This window comes from Argiope bruennichi, chromosome 4 (assembly GCF_947563725.1).
Source record: "Argiope bruennichi chromosome 4, qqArgBrue1.1, whole genome shotgun sequence".
In the NCBI taxonomy this organism is placed as follows: Eukaryota; Metazoa; Arthropoda; class Arachnida; order Araneae; family Araneidae; genus Argiope; species Argiope bruennichi.
In genome coordinates, this window is record NC_079154.1 from 122,369,259 (window position 1) to 122,390,897 (window position 21,639).

At 27.0% G+C, this 21,639-nt stretch overlaps 1 protein-coding gene across 2 annotated transcripts in view; it reads right to left on the reverse strand.

The window, feature by feature from the left end:
• The window catches only part of LOC129966030 (para-nitrobenzyl esterase-like), a 267,621-nt gene that overhangs the window by 131,029 nt on the left and 114,953 nt on the right, over positions 1-21,639 (reverse strand). For both annotated transcript variants that reach the window (XM_056080378.1, XM_056080377.1), the window contains exon 2: positions 20,206-20,251. In XM_056080378.1, the coding sequence (XP_055936353.1) occupies positions 20,206-20,233 (28 nt within the window). In that variant the 5' untranslated portion in view covers positions 20,234-20,251. The remainder of the gene's footprint in view (positions 1-20,205; positions 20,252-21,639) is intronic.

Below are 21,639 nucleotides of genomic sequence, written 5' to 3' on the forward strand. Positions count from 1 at the left end.
ACTTGCTTTAGTTGTTAAATAGCAGTTTTTAGAATGTAACAAGGAAAGAAGCGCTATTCCCAATACTAACAGAAGATTTTCAGATAATATTGGATTCTCCAACGTCATATTTTTATAATAGTTAAAAACGAAATAAAAATTTATCATCGGAAAATATTTTTGACAAACATTATTTACGTGCATGAAAGATTGGGATACTACTTCATTCGACTTATATGTATTTTAGAAAAGATATTTAAAATTATGCTATGATCATTAAGGATAGGAATTTAAGTAGCATGAGATCAAAAACATTATATATTATGTATAAGAAAATATAACATTTTAAAGAATTAATTGAAGAGAGAACAGATACCTCAGCTAGCATTTCTTTTAAAAATGTGATGTTCATGTTATAAAACTTTACATTGGACATTTAATGGTAGAACGATGGCGAGTGGCGCTTCAAAAATCCGAAACATCGCGCATCAGGCAAATAATATTTAAGTATGATTTTTTTTCTTTCATATATATATATTTACATTAACAGTTTTATTTATTTTTAGTGAGGCCCACGATCTACGCTCTGCTATTGTGAAACTAATTTTAAATTAAAAATACTTCTAAGAATATAAGATAAAAGGCGGGTAAGAAAAAATATTGTCATTTTTTTTTAATTTCACCATAAAAATTATTGAGATTTATTTTAATACCTTCTAAAAATATTTGATTACAAAAAACATAATATATGAATCAGATATTTGCTACAAATATTTAATTACGCTAATTAAAATGATATAAAAGATATATCCTACAATAAAAATTAAATATGGGTAAAAAATCATACTATTACTAAGTTTAGAAATTTAAATAAAAAATTTTGTAAGTGATGGTGCTGAATACACACTATCACTATCATTCTTAAATTTCATTTAGAGAATATTTTCTATTATATATATATACTAAGCATAATACATAGAGAGAAAAAAAACCAAGTTATTTTTGACAATAAATAGTACAATTTGTCCTAAGAATTAGAATGAGCAAAACAATTTATAAAATAAGAAAATAGTCAGTTCCATTCCTCTTCTGTAACAAATACTATTTCAAAAAGATTAAATACCTTCATTGTTTATATACAAATATGGAAGCGATATTTCATTTGGGGATGGCAATGTAACATACAACATTAGTTTAAGTTATAGCACCTATCCTATCTCCATAGAACTAATTTAAAATATTGTGATGAACTTCAATAAAGATTCAAGACTAAAATAAAAGAATGCAAAATTTAATATAATTTATATTTGATATAAGATTTCTATATCATCGACTGTTTTACTGTAATCACAACTACCCTCTTTTGATATTCACCTAAAAGTACATTTAAATATCGCAAAAAAAGATCAGTCAAAAAATTTCGATAATTTATACACTGATATATTTTAATTAATAGTTACTATAAAGAATTATAGCCCAAGTAAAAAAAAATAAGTTTTATAACAACGTATCTTGTTTTTCTTTCAGAATTGATGTACACTGTTTTTATAGTACATTTACTTCCTTTCTATGATCTTTCTATATTCCTCAAAATCTATATAACCTGGGACGAGAACGGTTGATCAAATTATATCATGAAGGAAAGAAAAAAAATCAAAGAACTACAAATCAGTCTTGTTTTATTGCATTATAAATGTATAGCATTATATAATGAATATATATAATGAAAGCATTATTTCTTATATTACAGGGTGTCCCAAAAAATGTATACACACTTGAAATAATTGTAATTTTGGGGGTTATTATAATTCGAATAATTTTCAACATGTAAAAGATTCTACAAATATCATTCTATTGTCTTGTTATCGCATGTTCTCAAACTGATGTCCGTTCTGCTCCAGACACTGCTGACAACACGAAGCGATGGAATAACACACATGATGGAACAATTCCCTTGGGATATTCGTACATTCAAGTTCAAGGGTTGCCCTCAATTGAACAACTGTTGCAGGTTTATGGACTTCCTGAACAGTTCCATCAGCTTCAAACTTATCTCTAATTCGAGTGATTGTAACTCGTGTAGGTAGTTCTTTGTTAAACTCCCTCTTAAATTGTATTTGCACTTTTACTGCATTTTCATACTTCCAGTAGCATTTTAGAATAAATTTCCTTTCTTCAAATTCAAGTCTGTCTGCCATTACTCGGTTCAATGGGTTCAGTCAGTAAAGAAAGAAGAAATAACTTAGTTATCAGCTGCTAAAATGTGTATACATTTTTTGGGACACCCTGTATATAATGAAAGCATTTCTCTTAATGTTTTTTCTAAGCAAAAATAATTAGATCTCAGACTTTTATTTTTTAAAAAAAATCTTCTAATTGCATTTATAAACTTATATGTTCATTAAACTATTAAACATCTCAAGAGAATTCCATTTTGCTATCATTTATTGTCTACACATATGGTATTAATTAAATTTACATCATAAATTAGTAAATAAAGAAATTATCTTTCAAAAATATCAATGCATTATTACCGTCTGCTTTCAAAAAAGTACGCAATACATGTTATGAAAAATACCAACATAAATAATTCCACTTTAAATCCTATAAAACAATAAATAAAATAACTAATTTAGTAAAAATCCACAATCGAGTTAGATAATAAAATCATTTAACAACTGTAATAACGAAAAGAAGAGAAAAAAACCCTGCCATGCATTGACGTAAAACATGTGTTAACAAAATTAACTTATAATGAAACACATGCGCAACAAAAAACAAATAGCTTCAGGAGAACATTTTTTTTATTGTCAGCTAGACATAACAGACAATCCTAAAGTGCAAATAATAAACAGTAGGAGGAAAGGGAGAAAAGCAAGTAATGAACATACTTTACGATTAGAGTAACAAAAACGTCGAGATGCTCTTGCAGTGATTTAACACATATAGAAAAAAAATGGATGGAAGAAAAGTAGTAATTCTTTTTTGGTGAAAAATATTTTTTTAAGCATTCACCAGCAATCAAATGCTGACGATTTTATGTATGTTTTTTTTTTTTTACTCCCACCCCTTCCCCAAGAAAAAAAACAGATGTACATCCTTTCACGTCTCTTACTTAATGTAAAAGGGCACAATATTATAAATTATTCATGGGCCTTCTCTGTATCAAGTCAAAAAAAGGGCAAAAATGAACAAGGAAAAAAAATTAAATGAAACTCCAAAGGTTTAGAAAAAAAGTGCTAAAGAATATTAGGATGCACGTACTTAGTGGAATGTTAAGAGGAGAAAGGTATTTTTTCTACCTAATTAGTTTTTTCAATTAATTTTTTATTCCTTTGGCTGGTGTATATATCGGTTCAGCGTTGAACATTAGATTTTTGGTCTGGTATTTCGTTTAAAAAAATTGTTTATTCAGTTTAGTTTTGAAGTTTCAGAGAAAGAAAGAAAATAGATCTACAAGCATTTTTAAATTTCAACATAGACGTGCGTACTTTGCAGAAAATTCCAATTTCATTATAAAAAGTCCACTTTTTTAGTAGAAAATGTTCCTTTAATATATTAATTATATTATGTTGCAATTTACTTTTTCCTCGAAATTATGGAAAACTATCCTGCATACTAATGTGGAAATAATATGGAGTATAAAATTTTAGGAACTATTCCCCAAAAAATAATTTAGAAAAATAAATTTAATAAAAATATTTTTTTAAAATATGCATTACTAATGTGATAAAAATGTAAAGTTTTAATTAAATCGCAGTATTGTTTAAAATTTTATTTATAATTCATTATTTCACATTTTATGAAAAATAGAATCAGTTTTTTTTAATTACTTAATGTGATGCCAGTGACAAAGAAAAATTAATGCTAAACAGAGTATTCAATTTAGGAAACATCAAAATAATGTACTGTAATCGAGAATAAATAAGTGGTAAAAGGCTCTATCAAAAGGAAATAATTGACATGTCAATAAGAAATTTTTATCTTTTCAAATATGAAACAGGTTGTGTTTAATAAAAATTGTATATTCAAGTCTGAATATACAATTAATAGTATAGCTATTAACTAACCATTTTTTTAAATGTAAATCAGGGGCAAAAATCAAGCTTTGTATTAAAAATTAAAATAAAAGCCGGACTTTGTACAATGTTGATATTTAGAGCCTTGAAACAAATTTTGAGCGAAACAATAAAACTTTATTTCATTGCGATAATTACTACATTAATCAAATTTAAACTATATGAAATAAGGGAATTCTTAAATTGATAAATAATTAAAATGTTTCAAAATGTTAACATCCCAATACTACAAATAGTAATCAGTAAATAAAATAACAAAAATAATATTTCCACAAACAAATGAAATGCAATTTTATATGCAAATTACTACAATAATGAAATTGTTGTTTAATTTTTTATAACAATTTCGTTGATAATATCATAGTAATTTAGTTTTTTTTTTTGGTTGTTTCAGATTTTATAGATAAAGTTTTTCTTAATTAATGATTGGTCTCTGGGATTTTATAACCTTGAGAATATTCTTTCAGAAAATTCAATGTTTAATGGTAAAGTAAATATAATTTGTAAAGGAATTTGTCGCCGTGATCATAAATTCCATTTTTTACGGTTTTTTTTTTTTTTTTCTTTATGAAAATGCGCCTCTCTAGGTTCTGGCCAAACCAGGTTCTAAATCCTTTTTCTTTTCTTTTAGAATCTCTGCCCGGATATGTCAAATCACTGTTTGTCTGGTAATTATTTTTTGATGAAACCAGAATATGGCTAAGATTTACATACCAATAATTCAATATAATTTCACGTTATATTGCTCATAATTCACATGTATATGTTACAGTGAAAACTCGAAATCAGTCAAAACCTGAATTAACTAGGGAAAACTCGTTCTAACTGACAGCGCTAGGGAAAACCGGTTTTCTCTAGCTATTTCCGGTTTTGGCCAGTTAAAACCGTATGAATCTAAATTTTTTACTTGTAAAATAATAAAATTAAATAAGTATAATAAAGTATAAATAAAAAAAAGTAAAATTAAAAAGTAAATAGTAAAGTATTTTTTTTTCTTCGATGATAGATTCTTTCTTCAAACACTGTTTTACTACGTATAGATTAATACAATAATTTTGGATAGATACAGATAATATTGTTTAACAAAGCAGTCAAAATGTGAATGAAACGGGTTTTCCCTAGCAATGTTAATTAAAGCGCGCTTTCCCAAGTTAATTCGGGTTTTGACTGATTTTGGATTTTCACTGTAATATATATAAAAAAATTTCAAATAGTTTAGAAAATGAATTTTAAATTTAATTACAAAAATTAATGCAACAGAATAATTTTTATAATATATCAAAGTATTTGAAAATGTCATATTATTTAACCCTTTGAGACATGGATATACATTCAATATATATAGTGACTGAAATAAAATTAATAAACATCAATAAAATTTTCTAAAACCTTCAAACATATTTTATGACTTGTTTGAAAAATCATAGCGTGTTATCATTTAACTAATGCTAGGCATCATGCCATGTCGATACAAATCTACATCTTTCTACATATTTGTCTATAAATATGAATTAAATTTTGATTTCGGTACAAAAAAATATTTAATAATATTTATAGAAAAGCCTTGTAACGTTTTTTAAGTCATTTTAATTACATAGGTGGTACATTACATTAAGTAATTACATAGGTGGATTTTCGTGACTAAGACATTTCTAGAGTATTCTAATAATATTTTGCATACAAGGCATATCAACATTTAATTGAATTTCAGAATATAAAGCTCTAAATAGAAGCTCCCTTTATTTCATTGTGAATGCTTTTGCTTATTTAGATTATCAAATCAAAAATAAAATAAATTAAATATTGAAACTCATGTTTACAAGCATAAAAGAAAACAGACGTATGCTTCATGGCAAAACTTAATAATAAATCTTAAAAATCATTTTAGTCGACATTTTTTAAATCATAGTAATTACATAGGAGGATTTTCGTGACTAAGACATTTCTAGAGTATTCAAATAATATTTTGCATGGCAAAACTTAATAATAAATCTTAATAACTTCAAACTCAATAATTTGTAACGAATATATTTTTTCAATTATCAGCAAAATGTAATATCTGAACAAAAATTTGCAAACTCTCTTAACCAATAAAACATTATTCATAGCGATAGTTCCTTTAAAAATTATTTACTTACAGGTATTTTTACTTATATCATGACTTTAAAAATCGTAACTTTATCACATTTTCCAATTTTTTAAAAAAGAAAAAAAATTATCTTCGTCAATGTTTTTCTGGATAATTAAGCCATAATTCTGTAAGAGCCCTTCAGATTAAATTGATACATATTTTTTAAAATATTAATTTTACTACACAATGATTTATTTCCTCTTTTATTAAAAAAAAAGTCCACAAAATGTATGTATAATAATTTTTAAAAAAATTACAATAAATCCTTTTTTTGCTTAAATGAAAAGTAAGAAAATGCTTTTATTAAAAAAGATTCACTTAGTAGTTTAATCACTAACTATTGTTATCAAAGATACAGGAAATACAGAAAAATAATTTCTTATAAAATTGACTTACATTAAAAATCAATGCAGACATATTTTTAGTAGCATGCTTAAAAATATGTCTGCTAAATTCAGTTATAAATATGCAGTTAAAAGCATGCCGTATCAATAAAAAAAAATTAATATTATAATAAACAATGCATGGTTTTAAAGGTTAAACAACAAACTGCATAAAAAAAAATGGAAGAAACAATGCAGTGAACCAACTTTATCGTGACAGAAACAAAAATAAGGACTATCGTAGAATGATTTTGCATAAGAAAAAATAATAAAAATAAGGAGGTGTGAAAAACTTGTTTTTAGGAGAAAAAAAGCTTTTTAAGCTTTCATTGAACCACCCTATGCTAATGACTTTTTTTTATCCCCCACCCTTCTAATAAATACAGAAGTACAAACTTTTCCGTCTTTTATTTAATGTAAGGGACATGGTATTATGAATTATTCATGGGCTTATTCTGTATCAATACAAATACATTTTTTTTTTAAAGTTGCTTAAGTTAAGCAAGGATGGGAAAAAAACTGCGAAGGGTAAGAAAAAAAAACTGCTGAAAAGTGCTAGGAGGCTTGTGCTTTCTGCAATCTTAAGCGCAGATGGGTAGACTTTTTTTTCCTTAATTAATTCTTTTTCCATTCAAAATTTTTCTATTATTTGTCGAATATATATATAGATCCAATACCGCGTTTTCTCTATTTTATATTGTGACTAAAAAATATTTAACTATGTTTAATATCGCAGATTTTAAAAAAATGAAGTACAGTTTATAACAATTCCAAATTGTGTTACAAAATCTCGCTACCTTGTGAAAGTCACTATTTTATAGAAAAAAAAATTGAAAATATAATTTTTTAATAGAAATTGCGTTCTTAATAATTTAATTATATAAGCTGTATTACATTATTTCGAAATAAATAAATGGAATGTTGAACCAATGACCTGTAGTCCTAATTCATGATTAATAGGCAGTACTCAAATTAAAAGAAAATTAAAACTTCCGAGATATTTTTTAGAGCATATTTAAAAAATGTGTTTGAAAAGTGAAAAAAAGTAAGTTATAAATGCCGAGATCTGAATAAATTTTAATATTATATCCTGCTTATAGAATGTCATTTTTGGTGGTTTGATGATCGATATTTGATTCAATCGAGCATCAATATTTTTCGAATAAAAATGCAGTTCAGTTGTAATTGAGGGAAATTTAACCCTATGAGCCCTGACCACCCGATATCGTCCCGTTCGACAGAAGCCTGACGCAGACGATTTAGGGCGGTTAACTGAGTTTAAATGAGTTTGAATGAGTGCTCATGGAATAATACCCTTCAACATTTAAACTCATTTAACCATCCAAAGCGCCTGAGTCAAGGCTCATAGGGTTAAATGCTAAGAATAAATGCAGGATTTTGAAAAGATAATGTTTGTATTATAATAAAACTGTCTTTATAGAAAGATATGCATTTCAAATAACTAATACTGTACAAAAAGTAAATAAACTAATTTCAGTAAGATAAATAAAATAATTTGGACTAAATATTTTACAAATGTTTTTCTTTTTATTTCATTTTAATGATAAAATAATTTATGTAAGTCACCTTTCAAAATCATTAAAACTTTCAGAGCTATTTGCTCTTTTTAATTAGATAAAGCATAAAGTAAACAGTTTATTTCAGGATACTAGTTTTGTTTCAATAGGCATACAACTTTTTCTGCCTACTTAATTTTTTATTATATTAATTCATAATTTATTTAATAACATTACTAATAGTTTTGCTCTTTACGTAAAAATAATGATTATTTATATAAAATTTATTTCTAGGTGATTGTTATACTATAGTGACATTCATTCTAATTCAGATTTAGGAAGAAAATTTTGTTGAAGAAAAGCTTAGCAATAACACAAGTGTGTGTGTGTGTGTGTGTGTGTGCGTGCGTGCGTGCGTGCGTGTGTGTGCGTGCATGTGTGTATGTGCGCGCGTGCGTGCGTGTGTGAGTGCGTGCATGTGTGTATGTGCGTGCGTGCGTGCGTGTGTGTGTGTGTGTGTGTGTTTTGACAAATTTATAATTATATTCAAAATACAGAGAGTTAAAACTCATACGAATCAGGTAATAGAAAGTTCAGGTTTATTTTTTACAAAGTGCATCTCTCTTGCTCTGTTTGTTTCCAATGCATTTGATACTCTTATATAAATATATCTCTTCAGCATATTTACATTATATTATAATATGTGCAAATTTCCATGAAAAAAATCATGCTATTAAAAACTGCTCAAGAAGGATAAATAGCTCTGACCACATCTCGGTAAGAAAACGCTTAATATTACTGTTTAAAATTATGCGAACTAAGAAAAATTACAATTTATGGAAAATAAAATATATAACGAAAAGACAAATAAGAAACAATATTCGTTACCTCTTACTTAAAAATGTTATTCAAAGTGAAAAAATTGAAAAATAAGAAATAAATATAAAAAATGTGTAAGAAATAAAGATAAAATACTAAAAAACATATATTATTTAATATGTTTATGAAAGTAACGGTAATCAAGAGAAATTATTATTTTTTAATTCCATTCTTAGTTAGTTTAGTTAATTTTTATTGAGGTGTAATATTGAACAAAAATTATCATTATGTTATTGCTTTCTTATGATGTTGAATTAAAATAAAATTTATTAATACAAAATAAATCCTAAGATCATTATTAAACCTTTCAAAAGCAGCAATACTCAACACAACTGCCATTTATTAAGTTCTAGTTCAAATTGAATGTTTATTTTATTAAACTTGTTTATTAGAAAATAATTTTTTCTTAGTATTTTTCGAAAAAAAAATACTTGTTCGATACTTGTTTTACATTTGCAAAATTATTTACTGCGTCCACATTTAAACTTTTTGATTTAAAAAAAAGTATTGAGTTTGTAATTTATGAATTAAATCACTTCAGAACATTAATAAGGAATCCAAAAACATCTATATATTTGTCATAAATATTTATTAATGAGATTAATTTATAATAAGTTACATTTATAAAATAAGTAGTTTTTGAAATCATTTTTAATATTACTATTAGTTTGATACAACACACAAAACATTAGTGAAAATCGTAAACTCCAAAAGAGGAGAAAAGATTGTAATGAGAGAACATTATGATTAAAATGACAAAAATGACAAGATGTCCTTAGAATGATTAAAAAGAAATAAAAAAAATAGAACGAATAAAAAAGTAGTTACTTTTTCAGAAAAAATACGTTTAAACAGTCTTGTGAACCATCAAAAACTAACGATTTTGTTTCTTATCCTTCCAAAACAGATGTACAACCTTTCCCTCTTCCTACTTAATGTAAAAGGGCACGATATTATAAATTATTCATGGACCTTCTCCGTATCAAGGCAAGAATACAAGGCGAAAAAGGGAGAAAAAAAAACCGAAACTGTAAAGGGTAGGGAGAAAAAAAAAGGTGTTTGAAAATGCTGGGATGCCCGTACTTAGTGGAATCTTAAGTAGAGATGGGTTTTTTTTCTTCCTAATTAGTTTTTTTTTTTTTTTTACAATCTTAAAATCAAGTTTTTTACTTTAATCGAGTGGCCAAATGGTGCAGTCCTTAAGGAAAAAAACGTATTTTTCAAGTGTGATGGCTAGTGACATCGAAGTGACACTCGTTTTGAAAAGAGTAGAATTGCATTTGATTTAAAAGACGATGCAAGCATAAATATAAAAGTAAATTTGATTATGGCAGTTTTGTTAAACCATTGTCTGTCAAGCAGAAATCTGAAGTGCGATTTACAAAATGACTTGTTTATTTTTAATTGGATTAATTTGTAATTATTGAAATGCAATGCATATGCATAAATGTATTTATTCCAGCAATTATTATAACGCTTATTATGAAACTTGTCCCATTAAAATGAATAGAAAAAACATCCTATTCTTCTCCATTCCATCTCAAACGAAACACATAAACAAACACATACAAGGAAAAAACACAAGGGATCATAATTTTTTTAAATTCCTAAATATGTCATATTAGTATTGTGAACTAATTGTAGGAATGAAAAGTAACTATGTTGTTAAGTGTAAATTCCCAATAGGACTAGTGATATGCATTTTTTCAGCTAGTATCTTTAATCAGTATCTCTGCTTTCAGAAAATATAGATATCGATTATATAGATATATAAATATAGATATATATAAATATAGATAAATATAAATATAGATATCCATGGACACATCAAATATGTGGATAAGAAACTTCCTGAATGGTAGTTGGTTCTCGCTGTCCTGATGAGAGCAAAAATTATTTCAGATTATTACTCCCCCCCCCACCGATGACGGGACATACTTCCTACAAAATGGGTTGTACCATGGCTGTTGATGGCCCTTGGTGCTCAGCCTTAATTTCCACAATTGCTGTCGTGGCGTTTGGTCTTTCAGATTTTTCAGTGTACCTTCAAGCAAGCTGGAGAAGTCACTTAATACATTGCTTACGGCGCTCTACGCGCTCTCAGGATCCGCACTTTTTTGAACGCTCTAGATGCATGCTTGACAAGCAATTGGATGCATATTTGTACATTTTTATTTGGTATTATTCTTACATAAAGTATAATTAAATATTATTATATATTTTATACATGTATTTATTATATAAGATTTTTTTATAGTTTAATTATTATTTATTTCATAGATTTGAATAATGCTTTAGAGTGTGATATTTAGTAAAGCATATTTCCATGTGCAGTGGTGTTCTGCATGGTTTGCAGCAGTGTCTTGTTTTCATGACACTGCTCACGAAATCTCTCGTATATCGCGTCCCATCTGTTAAGGACTGCTCACGAGTTTTCTCGTGTTTCGCGTCCCATTTGTTACAGACCGCACACGAATTTTCTCGTGATGCGTGTCCCGTCAGTTATTGCTTCATAAATAACAAAGTTATGATGATGTTAGAACGTAAGAGTTTGCGCAAAACGTGCTGTATCAGGCGTATGTCTTACAGATTTCTTTGCGGTCCTTAATGAGTTAAATATTTTATTCTGGTAACTATGCATCGATTTAGCAGAAGGAAGGGGAAACCATGAAAACGAGATATCTCGTGACTCGGTCACAAGGTTGGGCGTACTAAAAACGAGAAATCTCGTGACCCGTACACAACATTTCAAGATTACACCAATTATATTACAATTAATAATTATATTACAATTACAATCACAATTTTAATATTACAATTAAATAACAGGAAAAGTGTTATTTCGGAAGAATTATTGTATACAACCTTTTTCAAACTTTCCATTCATCTATAATGGCAATTTTCAGACATATTATATAGTACAAAACACACTAAATTAAACCATCCCTCTAAGCTCTGTATCAAAGCGGTTGGGATTTTAATACCCTAAATTCAAAACGTGCTCAATTACTCTAACTAAAAAATAAAATGGCCTTTATAGTAGGATTTATGGTATTAACAATAATATTCATATAACAGTGTAATATCGATATCCATTGTTTCCTTCAACCAAAAAAATTCAATGTTATCATTTTTTCAATAAGAGAAAAGCACATATCAGATAATTAGATATTAATTGAGAAACGAAGAAAGTTATGCACTCTAATTGAAGTATCAAATATGTAAAAATAATATAATTCATAGAAGCAACAAATATTCTATGTGAGTAAATAAGAAGGGAAATTATACTTCAGTTTATAAAAGAATATATCTCCAATTCGTTCAGCGAAACAAGAATTATTTTGGTAATCCCATTAATTTTAGGATTAGTAACAATACTTATACGTCTTGATGGGTGCTCGATTAAAATCCATAAATCAACAACTACTGAAATAAATAAAATCATAAATATAAACTTTTCGCTAATAAAGCTACAAGCATGACATCTTGGGATTGATAATAGTAAATTTCATTTATGTCATGAAATGGGGTCTCAAAATCTGCAATCAAGTACCACGAAAATATTGTTGGTTAATTTCTAGCTACGGTATACGAATACAAAATATTAATTCATTGCATTGACATTTAAATCATTACTGTAATACATTTTTAGAATTATTAATTAATACAAAAACATTTATTACATGCCAAAAATAAGACATTCTGAAACCCATTAAATTTTTCATATACTATATTTATGTTGAAATCTATTAGTTATTATTTTAAATCCCAGTTAATGAGATTCTAATAACAAGGAGCATTCTAACGCCCATTTTAAAAACACATAAATAATTCAGTAACTATTGATTTCCATGACATTATAACAAATACCCATGTCCCAGACAGAAAGAAAAGACATTAAACACGCCACAAAGCAGTCCATACCTGAACGATTTACCTCTTCAGTCACGACCCTTCACCCATCCAAATGTGCTTCATCGATATTCCGCTTCGTCTCCCTATACAAGAAACTTTACCCGGTAATATTCTTGGATATCAGACAAGACCACAAATCACATAATGAGCACTTTCACCCAATGACAAAACACCATTATCTACCATCAGAGAAGAGAACAGCAAACAAACAAATGATCAGTGGTGGATGCAGCCGAACCAGGAGTTCCTTTGCACGCAAAGTAGAAGGACATGCCTCCAGTATATTTATCCGCATACATCTCCAAGCCATTTAAAACGACAGAGTTCCCAGCCGAATCCACTGGCCCTGATGCATGAGCCATTGCTTTTGCCAAAATAAGCGGTACCCCTTTGATTTATGGAGACGACTTTAAACCGCAGCCCTTTTGACAATCGATTCCAGACGAAAAATTATAGTACCAGCGAATTCGTTTTCCTGCTGTGAAGGAATTTTTCCTTCTCAGGAAAGAAAGGTTCTGAAGGAAATGAAGGAACGAAAGAGGGATGGGGTGGGGGTGGGGTAAGGTGAAGAAGAAAAAAGGATTGCTGTTTTAAAACTCTTTTGTCTTTTCGTAGGAAAGGATTTTGAAGGGGAAGGGTCATTACGCGGGAAAGTTCTTGTCGTTAAGTTCGGACGTTGGTGGAAAGGCTGTGGCATAGCAAGTGAGGGAGCCTCCTTTTGTCCTGGTATATCGGACCCATTTGAAAGGGAGCAAAAGGTAGTGATGGTCTTTTTGCTTCGGAATGGCTTGTCGTGTGTTATGGCTGTAATTTTGAACGACGATTCGAGCTCTTTGATCTTTTTCTTAGCTGTTTGGACTTTTTGGTTAGTTGCTTATTTGATTTTACACGAAAGGGAGAACAGGGTCACAGAATGCAATACCGTTGAAGTTAAATTATTAGCATTGTTAGACTTATGAATCAAAATATAACAATTATACAAGACAAAAAACACATATGAAATCTACTTAAAATAGTTCATGCAGTGATGGAAAATGCTTTGCAAAATTCATTTAGAATACAAATTATGTTAATATCTCTTATAGTCAATCATAAAATATCTTTAAAGAATCAAATAAAGAAAACAAATATTTTAATATAAATCATTAAAAAATCACAAAATTAATATAAAATAAATTTTAAAAAAATATTTTTAAAAATATTTTAAAAATAAAAATAAATTCTCTTTAACATAAGTATAAAAACTTGCCTTGTTAGATATGATATGATAATTATACACAATGTTATATTGTATATAATATTTTAAATGACTATATAATGTAATAATATACATGCTATCTGAAATATTTATGTTTGTTATGTAAATATTGTATTATACTTTTGTGCGTGACATCCATTACACACTATATTGAATTCAGTATTTTGTGCTTCCAAGGAAATAGAAGAATATATGAATAACATATTTATGAAATATAATATATTAATTTATCATTTATAAATTGAATATATTAAAATTCAAACGTGTTATAATTTGTTAGATAAATCAGCGTTTAAAAGAGAATTAGATTTATATATGAATATAATTCTAATCCATTAGTAAAAAATAAAAGTAAAATACAATTATCTACACTTTTTTACGGAAAATACACATGAATAATAATAATGCATATGAATTAATACGATTAGATATATGGTATAATTTGGTTTGCTTTTACATTCTTTTTCAATATTTTTTGGTAAGCAATTTGAGAATGTGTATGATACTCATTTGAAAAGGAACAGTATAAAAATAAAAATGAAAGAAAAGTGCATTTAACAAAAACCGATTTAGGATGATTTTCTTTTTCCTTCTAAAGAAATACATAGTCTTTTTGTTTTTCTAATTTCTAAATGTATCACATTTTTTTTTATTATTTTTTTTACAATTTTTAAAAATATAAATGTAATCACTCTTTCTCATTTAAACAACAACCGTTTAACTGATGTATATAAAGTGCTTATATCGTAATTCCTTTTTTAAAGTCAGTGATTAAATGCCTTTTACTTTACTGCAGCTAAATTCCAGTTAAAATATTTTTTCTATTAAATTATTTTAAAGAAAACTTTGTAAAATAATTGTCATTAATTTGTCATAAAATGAAATTAACAAACAAATACATATCAGTTTATTTAAAATTGTTGAAATAGCTTTCAAAGCCATACTGATATTTGGACAAAATAATACAATTTTATATTGCCAAGATACATTCTTAAAATTTTAGAAATATATTTTTCAATGTTTAAATAAATATAATAAATCTTCAATAATTTTAAACGAGAAAGGAATTATAAGTAAATGCCTTAAATAGTGAGTCATTATACAGCACAACGAAGTGAAGTCTTTATTAAAATAATTATTTTCATTATACTTTTATAACTGAATTTTTTTATAAATCGCAAATGGCTAGGTTATTTTGATACATTTATAAAATAATAGCAAATATTTATTTAATAAGGGAAGTAAAATCTGTTTTTCATTCGTAGAATTTTATTGTAATAGATTATTCTAGAAATTTTTATTCTTACTAAATATGTAGCATATCATAAAAAATATTTCTTTAATTTTATTTTAATAAAGCATTAAAAATGTTTTTAAATAATGTTTGCTTTAATTGCAGAAGAAATTTTATTTTTGTGCATAAAGTATTTCTCGTTAATTTCTCGAAATTCTTATTCGTTTATGATAATTTATTTCTAATAAATTCATTTCTCATCTTCTGCATTTTATGAAAATCGTAAATAAAATATAACTTTTTTTAGATATTTATATTAGAACATCTTAAAAAGTTCTAATAATTTGAAATTCAATTTATTCAAATTTTTGCTTAAAATCGAAAACGCGCTTTCGAATAAAATTCGTACTGATAAGAAATATCATTTTTTTTTTTTGTAATTTTAAATTTTATTGATTTTAGAAATAACAATATGCTCAATATTTTTATAACATTTAACTATAATTATCTTATTTTTACGTTTAATAAACTAATGCTAATTGATATATTAGCCATATATCATTTATACTTTTCGATTTTTAAATTAAAATAGGCACAAAAATATTTTACAAAAAAAATTTCAATACGTTTTGTTTCTGTTTTTAATTCTCTAAATCGTTAAATTTTAAGCTTATTTTAAATTATTTTTTGTCAAAAAATTTCAATACGTTTTGTTTCTGTTTTTAATTCTCTAAATCGTTAAATTTTAAGCTTATTTTAAATTATTTTTTGTCATAAAATTTGAATCTTATGTATAATAAATAACTATGAAAACAAATGTATGTGAGTTTTATTCTCGTTTCAACTAAAAATGAGTTTTAAAAAGAATAGAGTACAACTAAGTCTCTGTTCGTAAATTAACTTTTTAAAAAATAATATGGTTCGAATTCCAATCTAAATATTTTTATTTTTTAAACAAAAGGTATTGCAACATTTTGGATTCTAATAGGTTTTCTCTAAATGTATACTATTAAAGATATATTAATTCTTTATTATTACTTTTAAATGTCTTGTTTTTAATTTAACTAATTATAATTTAAGCATTTAATTTTTATACCTAAAAGTAATGCTTATTCATTAAAACGAGTCATTACTTGCTCCGTTTGATCATGACTAATTACATAATCACATTTCCATGTAGAAAAATTTTACCACAATTCCAAAATTTAGTAATAAACAAGAAAATAAAATTTTAACGTTAACATAATTTGAGATCTTTATTCAACGATTTCTCACATCTTTAAGCTTTCATATCAAATTATGTACTTTTTTCCATTTCATTACTCGAATTCCGTCTCGAATCAGAAATCCTTAATATATTAACTATCTGTGTACAAAATTTATAATAATAAAAAATCATTGTGTTCAATAATTCAAAATAGAGTGTAAGTACAGGTATTTATTGTAGGATTCACAGATCTGAATGAAATATGTTCGTGGAGGAAATTCTGGCCCAAAACGTGATTGCATGTGGTCGGACTTGTGGTCGGCTTAACCCCTGCATGGTGGTCGCACTTGGAGGATTTTATGTACAGTATTTTTGAGCCCCACTATTTTACAGTATTTAGACTATTTCATGTGGAGTATTTTCGAGGCAAAAAATTGTAGATTAGAATGCATCAAAAGAAAATGTGGAGCAGGTACGTATCATGTGAAATAAATTGGAAGATCGACTGTCCCTACGCGTTCATACAACAGCATATGAAAAGAATTCTTTAATAGAATTTTTAATGTAGGATTACTTGAGTATTCACTCTCATTGGGTGGGGGCAGACCTCAGGTATAAGGATGAGCATGGTGGTCGGTCGTCACCCGAGTGGGTACATAAATGGTAGGTTTTGACTACCTCCATCCGATGACGGGACGTACTTCCCACTGGGAGGATTGAAATGTGACCGGTGATGGCTCATAGAACATAACATTTCTCCCTCCTATGTTGTCGCGGGGGTCGGGTAAATCAAATTTACTCCGAATGCCTTTAATTAGGCAAGGCGGAGTAGCCTTATGTTGTTACATGAGTATTTGACAGTGAGAAACATGCAGAATTTACGTGCTGTTGGATAAGAATCATTGAAGTGACATACAGTTGGGCTTCCCTTGCACAATTTAAACAGATTCTGAAATATTTGTGTTTAGGTTAAGAATTTAAACATTTGTGGGAGAGTAAACTTGATTTTTTCATAAATTACTTGTTTCGTATTGTTTGTTGGTAAATTCAGAATACAAGACACATGTTCACCTGAAGACTCAGTTAGTTATATTAAATCAAGACTTATTAAGCAGTCTTACAGCAAAATTGATTGAAAACTTTAGTAACAAGAAGTTACTATATTTAATACCATCATTGCAATTCGTATTTCATATGATCATATCATTTGTTCAGAAATTAAAACAAAGATAATTGGTTAAAAAATAAACGATTCATTATGTTATATCAAAATTATTATATTTGCCTCAAAATAGTCTTTTTTAGTAATAAAAACCGTTAATTTACTTATATTTTTCTATACTGATCTGCGTAGGAAAGATATTTTAAGCATGTTTCGATTAGAGGATAATGTCGGATTTCTAACTATAAAATTACGTTGGCTAATGAGACTCTTTGGAAGTTTTCGTATTATTACTATAGAAAAGTAAGAATTAAATGGTTGGCAGCCTCACTGTAATAACACTGAAATTATTTTTTTAAAGATATGCCAGATCCTGTGGTTAGGACTTTTATTTCAAAGCTTTTCTAGCGACTTTTTTTTTTTTTTTTTTTGATAAATGTTTGAATAAGGTATGATATTGTCTTAGCAGTACTAAAATTAATTAATGATTGTTTAATTATGATTATTATGATTAATTATGATTATTAAAGTTAGGATCTAATTTTATTTTAATATATCAAAAGCCATCAACGCATTATATTAGTAGCCATAAACGCATGTTAACCCTTTAAAGGACCATTTTTTTCTATTCCTATTATGTTAAAATATTTTTAGGCTTGAAATTAGAATAAGAAAAGGGATTCATTTAGCTTATTAGATAAATTTAATTTGGCTAATTAATAATTAAATAACAAATCAAGACACATCATTTTGTGTGAGATAAAGAACCGAAGCATCTAAGTTTATGTCTTTCTAAACAATTTCTCTGAAGTTATGCCAACCTACATAATTTCATACAAAGATTGATAAATTTGATGGGAAGCATACTTCCCACGGCCCTAGAAAGGGTTAAAGAAGCTCGAGGTTTAACACTTTCCATTCTTATGGTAAACAAAATAATCATATGAATATGAAATAATAAGCGTGGAAGATTCTATTTGATTGATTTCTCAATTAGTTTGTTGAATTGTCCACTTAGTTTAACATCTAAATCATGAAATAAAGGTTATGATCTTATTATTTCAAACATGCACGGCTTTTACTTCTATTATGATTAAAATATTTACTATAAAAATTTAATTAATGCAATAGAAAATTCAATAAATTCTTTAATATCCAGAATCAAAGAATGCGACTCTATTATTGCGAATTTATTTTTTATACTATTTACACCAGTACCACAATAGCGCTAAGATATACCTAATATAAAGCCTTCACATTAAAAAAGATTTGAAATAGAAGCCTTCATACAAAATATCAATTCTTTTCAATTCCATCTTCTGCATTTACTCATTGTTATCTTAAAATAGTTCTAAATAATTAGATTTCTTATGTTATATATTGTAAATTGCATCTCAAATTACTTGCATTTATTACATTTTCTAAAAGTCGGATGGAATAAAGAAGCATTGTTTCAACTTATTTCTTCAGTAAAAGTATTCCAAATTTTGTTTTCAGAAAACACTGTTGAATTTCGGCACTAATGAATGGAAGCGTTCTTTTTGAAGAATAAATTGTCTTCTTTACACTCCATTTATTTTATATTTTTCTAATTTTAACCAAGAATTTTCATCAAACTCTACAAATGATTAATTGAAACTGCATCTGAAATTGAATTCTTTTCTAATAAAGAAAAGCTATTAAAAGTCATTGATTTACGTTTTTGCTATTTTTAGTTTTAATTAATGCATTCATAGTAATTAAAGTAAATTAATTACTATTCATAACTTTTGAAGCAACTACCAACGTGCTAATACTGAGCGTAATTATACAACTACAGAGATCAATGAAATCTCATTTACTAAATTCTTTCTTTCTTTATTTAAAAAAATAACTTGCGATAATCATTTGATTAAATTCTAAGAACTCCCTAAAAAACCTACATGTGATAATTCAATTAATTTCAAATTTTCTTCTTCACACAAATGCGAATTTAAACCAACATTTATAAAGGATTCCATCGATTATTTTTGTCCCAGGACAAAAACAATTGCAACACGAATTTTTTTTCAAATTTACGTAAAAGTGGAATAAAAATAAAACTCTCGTCTAGACCGACTATTTTTGCGGATACACTCATAATTCAAGAAGTCCATTAATTATACTTGATCGATCACACGTTCGCCCCCTTTAAAAGTGATGAAATGAGTTTAAGAAAACACTTCTTCCAGAAATATTTGCTCCATCAAAGACTTGTTTTCTTCACTAAGAGTTAGCAGAACTTTTAGTTCTCTAATCGATCTAACGCACGCGTAGCTTTTTCCAAAATACACTTTGAACACGCATTGTATAAAATCGAAATAAAAAGAAAGAATAAATAAATAAAAGAACAAGTGCATTAGGTTAACACGAAAAAGGTTATTATATATTCTGCTGATGTCTCCCTCATGTAGTGAGTAAAATGAGAAAAATATAGACTTACCAGGTGGAAGTTTAATCATAAAGACCATTCTTCCTTAACGGAAAGTCTGAAAAGAAAGAAAATACAATCTCAGTCTGGATTGGATAGAAATAAGGTAAAGGAAAGATAAAAAGAAAAGGTAGACATTTTTTTGGTGTTATGTTCATTCACCATGCTATTTGATTTAACTTTTTTTTACGTTGTGGTATTTGACCGATGCTATTTAGGACATTTTCGGATCTTTGGCTTATATTATGCTGTTAATGAATCAAATTATTAACCCTTAGAGGCATATAGTGATGAAAAACCAATTTAATTTTTTTACCCCATTCGTCCTTTGGCTGAAAGTGGATTTAAGATCATCATTTTATGTAAATTTCAAACCAGAGATAACTTATTTTTAGGATATTATTAAGATACCAGGGTGATATTATGCAAAATATAAACCTTCATTTGGCGATATTGCCATGAAGTACTATCTATCAGATATATTAAAGAACTAATTGAAGTTCAAAGGATGCTTATTGGACACATGAATACAGTTAGTTTGCTTCTAAGAAATTCAAATAACAAGCTACAAATTAAAATGCTATGAATCTTTAATTAAATGAATGAATTTAAATAAATCCAATTTGATCACAGATTCCAACTATCCCAGCTTTGCATGAAACACCATTCTGAAGCAACTCTCGTTTTTGTTTATTTGTAGATTTATGCATTTGAGACCATATGTATTTTTCATTCTTTTTAGAAGCTTGAAATATAATTTCTTGTTTAAATATTAATATTTCATAAACATTTCGGCTGTAGATTATATTGGCCATCCACTGAATAATTGAATCCACTGAACAATGAATAACTACTGCACTTTTGTAATTTGAGAATTAAAAAAAAAAACTCAGAATTTGACCGAAAACCAACTTTAAAATGCTATCGAAATTCGAGACCATAAATTCTAATAATAATATGATTTAATGGAATTGACTATATTTTTTTTATCAATTTGATATTTTTACTGCAGATATATCAGAATATTTTTGGCATCATATTTTTAAATTAAATCGATTATCTAATCAATACTATAATCAATATCTAATAAATATTCAAAATTTACATTTCAAGTAAAAAAAAGGATTCAATTTCAAATATTGTTCAAACTTTCCACTGATTATCAATATATATATATATATATATATATATATATATATATATATATATTATAAAAAAAGTGAGAAAAGGACTACTAAAATATTAAAAAATAAAAATATGTTTTTTTATAAATGTATCAAAAACTTGAAAATGACTTTTATTATTAAAGCCAGGGTGATAAAAAGGACAAACATTGGAAAGAAAGTTCTCTTCCATTTGAAATTTTAACTGCGCAGTCTATTTAGATTTTTAATGAAGATTTAATAGTGTCCATTATTATAATTTTGTTATGGATTGTTTGTAAAT